Source organism: Rhinoraja longicauda, chromosome 23, assembly GCF_053455715.1.
Source record: "Rhinoraja longicauda isolate Sanriku21f chromosome 23, sRhiLon1.1, whole genome shotgun sequence".
NCBI classification, from domain to species: domain Eukaryota; kingdom Metazoa; phylum Chordata; class Chondrichthyes; order Rajiformes; family Arhynchobatidae; genus Rhinoraja; species Rhinoraja longicauda.
The window spans coordinates 423,587-429,586 of NC_135975.1; the positions used below are offsets into that span (position 1 = coordinate 423,587).

Here is a 6,000-nt window from a genome sequence, read left to right on the forward strand (position 1 = left end):
GCGTGGGAGGAAAGCAAAGATCTCGGGGAAACCCCACGCAGGCCACGGGGAGAACGTACAAACTCCGTACTGACAGCACCCGTAGTCAGGATGGAACCCGGGTCTCTGGCGCCGTGAGGCAGCAGCTCTACCCGCTGCGCCACCGTGCCGGCCTCTCTGGGCAAAAGGAACAGGTCGAGACCCTTCTTTGGACTGAATGTGTAACTGCGATGGTGTGTGGCACTGCATCAACACTACCCGAGACCCCAACGTGACCACTGGTAATTAATACGTCTGGATCTACCGCTGAATAACACACACCACCAGCAGTCCACTGGCCAATAACATAAAAGAATACCTTTGTTTGAACGTAATGCTATAAACCGCTCTGTGGCTTTGCTAATGACAATTATTTTATTACTCAGCTCAGAGTTAATCGTAGCTCTGGGTGTTAAACTGGAAAACATTTGACTGAGATTGTCAGAGGTCAGACTGGGGTGAACTGAAGTACAATCAAAGGCCTGGACAGAGTGGATGTGGAGAGGATGTTTCCACTAGTGGGAGAGTCTAAGACCAGAGGGCACAGCCTCGGAATAAAAGGACGTACCTTTAGCAAGGAGATGGGGAGGAATTTCTTTAGTCAGAGGGCGGTGAATCTGTGGAATTCATTGCCACAGGCAGCTGTGGAGGCCACAAGTCAGTGGATATTTTTAAGGAAGATATAGATAGATTATTGATTTGTGCGGGTGTCAGGAGAATGGGGTTAGGAGGGAGAGATAGATCAGCCATGATTGAATGGCGGAGTAGACTTGATGGGCCGAATGGCCTAATTCTATTCCTACCACTAAAGAAAAGAAAGGAATTGGTGACGTTTCAGGTCGGGACCCTTCCTGATATTCTTGAGACGGGACAGTCAGCTGAAGGGAGAGCTGGGAAGTCTCTTTGAGAGCGACTGACAATTGGTAATTGGAGCAGTGTGTGTGAAAGGAGCGGATAGAGAGAGAGGGGCAGGAGGAGACTGAGAGATAGTGCAGCTGATCATCTACAATATGCTGGCCCATCCACCCTACATCCACTGACTTCCGGCAGGAATCTCCACCCTTGTCTTCCACATCAGCTGCTAAAGCCTTCGTAATTGTGCAAACCAATTTTGTTCCAGTGCCCATCAATCCCCCTCCTCCCCTCTCCCCTCCCTCTCTGCAACCCTCAATTACACATACAATTAGCTTCCTGCCAAAGGAACAGATTGTGGCAGAATTACTGCTCATGTGTCACGCACAGTTACCCTCCTGTGTGGCGATCTCAGCTGGTGCCCGGCACATGGGAACTGTCGAGGGGGGAGTGGAGCAGAGATAGTTGGAGGGGAAACAGAGCTTGCCATCGGTGTCCGAGAGGGTCCTTGTAAACCCTCCCTGGTCATCAAGGCCACGGTGGTGCAGCGGGTAGAGCTGCTGCCTCACAGCGCCAGAGTCCCGGGCTCCATCCTGTCTACAGGTGCTGCATGTACTGTGTTTGTATGTTGTTGCCGTGACCTGCGTGGGTTTTCTCCGGGTGCTCCGGTTTCCTCCCACACTCCAAATTCGTGCAGGTTTGCAGGTTAATTGGCTTGGTATAAATGTAAATTGTCCCTAGTGTGTGTGGGATAGTGTCAGTGTGCGGGGATCGCTGGTCGGTGTGGACTCGGTGGGCCGAAGGGCCTGTTTCCGCGCTGTTACTCCAAACTAAAGTGAACCCACTGCTCAGCTCTACAGCAGGTTGGGACAACTTGTCAATGAGTGCTGCACGTAAACAGGGCGGCACGGTGGTGCAGCGGGTAGAGCTGCTGCCTCACAGCACCAGAGATCCCGGTTCAACCCTTACCACGATGCTGTCGATACAAAGTACTGTCCCACTGAGTTACTCCAACATCTCGTGTCTATTTTTGGTGTAAACCGTGCATCTACAGTTCCATCCTGGCCCCAATATGTAAACGGGCCAAGCAGAGTCTGGAGGGGAACTATCTGTCTAAAAATGTTCCCCATGTTGGGGGGTCCAGAACCAGGGGTCACACACAGTTTAAGAATAACCGGTCGGCCATTTAGGACTTAGATGAGGAAAAACGTTTCCACCCAGAGAGTTGTGAATCTGCGGAATTCTCTGTCACAGAAGGCAGTGGAGGCCAATTCACTGGACGTTTTCAAGAGAGAGTTAGATTTAGCTCTTAGGGCTAACGGAATCAAGGGATATGGGGAAAAAGCAGGAACGGGGTACTGATTTTGGATGATCAGCCGTGATCATATTGAATGGTGGTGCTGGCTCGAAGGGCCGAATGGCCTCCTCCTGCACCTACTTTCTGTTTCTATTACGTACTGCAGCAGCGTAATGAGTGGCTGTGTAATCTGTAAACTGGCCAAGCTGAGTGTGTCAGGGGTCTTACACCAACACATGCTGTGCTGCACAATCTGTCGGGTGTGTGTGGGGGTCTTACACCAACACATTCTGTGCTGCACAGCTGTAGGGGAGTGTGTGGGGGGTCTTACACCAACACATTCTGTGCTGCACAGCTGTCGGGTGGGTGCGGAGTGTGTGGGGGTCTCACACCAACACATTCTGTGCTGCACAGCTGTCGGGTGTGTGCGGAGTGTGTGGGGGGTCTTACACCAACACATTCTGTGCTGCACAGCCTGTCGGGCGGGTGCGGAGTGTGTGGGGGTCTTACACCAACACATTCTGTGCTGCACAGCTGTTGGGTGTGTGCGGAGTGTGTGGGGGACTGACCGTCAAGACATCCTGGGTGACATCGATGAGGCTGAGGGAGAGGATGTGGTCCTTGGCGCCAACAAACAGCCGGCCCCTCTCCTCATCCAGGAGCAGCGTTTGGTAGCTGGAGCTGTTTGCGATGCCCGTCAACGTCACAATGTTGTTCAACTCCATCATTTCTGTGGGGAGGAAAAAAACAAAACCTCTAAGTAAAAATACTTGCCAGCAGCCCAGCATGTCATGCACTGATACTTGGTTAGTGCGGGTGTCAGGGGTTATGGGGAGAAGGCAGGAGAATGGGGTTAGGAGGGAGAGATAGATCAGCCGTGATTGAATGGCGGGGTAGGCTTGATGGGCCGAATGGCCTAACTCTGCTCCTATCACTGATGAACTTATGATTGACAGCTCCTGGTTCGTCCAGTTTTTCCCAGCTATCATCAGGCAAATGAACCGTCCTCTCACCAACCAGAGAGCGGTCCTGACCTCCCATCCACCTCACTGGAGACCCTCGGACTATCTTTGATCAGACTTTACTGGCTTTACCTTGCACTAAACGTTATTCCCTTGTCCTGTATCTGTACACTGTGGACGGCTCGAATGTAATCATGTATTGTCTTTCCACTGACTGGTTAGCACGCAACAAAAGCTTTTCATTGTACCTCGGTACACGTGACAATAAACTAAACTGAACAAAACTAAACAAAAAACGATACTAAATAAACAGCTCGTGGCACGAGATGCATGGCCTGACAAGTCCTGGGACATTGTGCTTTGAAGAAGTGCACAAAGACAGTGGAAGTTCACAACACTGAGGGCACTAGGGTTTGGAGGGAGGGGTCTTCAAGCGGGAATGCTTTCAACTTGCTGACAATAATATTGCCTGAAGATAAAATCTCAGGTTATTATTGCATTCGTTTTGTTACAGCTGTCATTGGGTCACAGAGCCAGGTACAGCACGGAAACAGGCCCTTCAGCCCAGCTCGTCCATGCCAGCCTAGATGCCCCATGTATGCTAGTCCCAGTTGCCCGTGTTTGGCCCAAAATCCCACCGAACCGTTCCTTGCCATGTTTGTAAAGACAATACGTGATTAACCATCGATGACCAGAACTGCTGGCAATTCTCCAAATGCAGCTCAATCAAACTCTGAGAAGCTGCAGAGATAAGGAGTTGCAGATACTGGTCTTAAAAACAACACACAGAGTGCTGGAGTAACTCAGCGGGTCAGGCAGCATCTGTGGAGAACATGGATAGGTGACGTTCGGTAAAACTGCATCATGACTTCTGACTATGGTCCACTTTCAGGGAGCTGTGAACTTGAATCCCAGATTCATCTGCACATTACATGGTGCAGCGGGTAGAGCTGCTGCCTCACAGCGCCAGAGACCCGGGTTCCATCCTGACTACTGTCTGGCTGCTGTCTGTACAGAGTTTGTACGTTATCCCCATGACCTGTGTGGGTTTTCTCCGGGTGCTCCGGTTTCCCCCCACACTCAAAAGATGTGCGGGTTTGCAGGTTAATTGGCTTCTGTAAATTATAATTTGTCCCTAGTGTTTGTGTAGGGTAGTGTTAGTGTGTATAGGGTAGTGTTTGTGTGTGTAGGGTAGTGTTAGTGTGTGGGATAGTGTTAGTGTGTGTAGGGTAGTGTTAGTGTGTGTAGGGTAGTGTTAGTGTGTAGGGTAGTGTTAGTGTGTGTGGGGTAGTGTTAGTGTGTGGGGTAGTGTTAGTGTGTGGGGTAGTGTTAGTGTGTGGGGTAGTGTTAGTGTGTGTAGGATAGTGTCAGTGTGTGTAGGATAGTGTTAGTGTGTAGGATAGTGTTAGTGTGTGTAGGATAGTGTTAGTGTGTGTAGGATAGTGTTAGTGTGTAGGGTAGTGTTAGTGTGTGGGGTAGTGTTAGTGTGTGGGATAGTGTTAGTGTGTGTAGGATAGTGTTAGTGTGTGTAGGATAGTGTTAGTGTGTAGGGTAGTGTCAGTGTGTAGGGTAGTGTTAGTGTGTGTAGGATAGTGTTAGTGTGCGTAGGATAGTGTTAGTGTGTGTAGGATAGTGTTAGTGTGTAGGGTAGTGTTAGTGTGTGTAGGATAGTGTTAGTGTGTGTAGGGTAGTGTTAATGTGTGTAGGATAGTGTTAGTGTGTGTAGGATAGTGTTAGTGTGTAGGGTAGTGTTAGTGTGTGGGATAGTGTTAGTGTGTAGGGTAGTGTCAGTGTGTAGGGTAGTGTTAGTGTGTGGGATAGTGTCAGTGTGTAGGGTAGTGTCAGTGTGTAGGGTAGTGTCAGTGTGTAGGGTAGTGTCAGTGTGTAGGGTAGTGTCAGTGTGTAGGGTAGTGTCAGTGTGTAGGGTAGTGTCAGTGTGTAGGGTAGTGTCAGTGTGTAGGGTAGTGTCAGTGTGTAGGGTAGTGTCAGTGTGTAGGGTAGTGTCAGTGTGTAGGGTAGTGTCAGTGTGTAGGGTAGTGTCAGTGTGTAGGGTAGTGTCAGTGTGTAGGGTAGTGTCAGTGTGTAGGGTAGTGTCAGTGTGTAGGGTAGTGTCAGTGTGTAGGGTAGTGTCAGTGTGTAGGGTAGTGTCAGTGTGTAGGGTAGTGTCAGTGTGTAGGGTAGTGTCAGTGTGTAGGGTAGTGTCAGTGTGTAGGGTAGTGTTAATGATTAAACTCAATGTCCATGTCTTGTCCCTCTCTGTAACCCATCAATATCCCACGGTGTTGACAAAGATTGTCAGTAAGACCAGCAATGTGTGATCATGTAAATATACTGAACTGTGCAGTGACTTTCTAATCTAAATAAATATGAGGCGCGGAATGGAACTTATTTATAATAGAACCCATTCAGCAAGTCAAGCAGAGCTGTAATGGACAAACAAAGGCTTGCAAATGAGTGCAGATTGTTGTCAGGACTATGGTTGGAGGCGATCATGTGCAACCCATCACTGGAGTTGTGGACGTGACCTCTACTTTGCCTAATACCCCAGATTCTGCTCCAGGCTCACAGTCGTGCTGTTTAACGTCTGCAATCCGTGCAGTGATAACATGCCGCCCAACACAACCCCGAGCGGCAGTCAATATCTGTCCCAGCCTCCCTGGTAAATAGGCTCAGTCTAAAGAAGAGTCTCCACCAGAAACGTCACCCATTCCTTCTCTCCAAAGATGCTGCCTGTCCCGCTGAGTTACTCCAGCATTTTGTGTTGATCTTCATGGTTACTTGCGCTGGATGGTCTTGTCTGACCACAACATCCCCCGAGCAACCAGAGAATTAATTAACAACCGCCGCATCTGATTAACGTGCCGGCAGCTA

The 6,000-nt window shown here is 49.5% G+C and overlaps 1 protein-coding gene across 2 annotated transcripts in view; it reads right to left on the reverse strand.

The window, feature by feature from the left end:
- LOC144604764 (semaphorin-3A-like) overlaps positions 1-2,895 on the reverse strand; it is an 80,515-nt gene extending 77,620 nt beyond the window's left edge. For both annotated transcript variants that reach the window (XM_078419408.1, XM_078419407.1), the window contains exon 1: positions 2,737-2,895. In XM_078419408.1, coding sequence (XP_078275534.1) covers positions 2,737-2,895 — 159 coding nt within the window. The remainder of the gene's footprint in view (positions 1-2,736) is intronic.
- Positions 2,896-6,000: the final 3,105 nt, after the last annotated feature.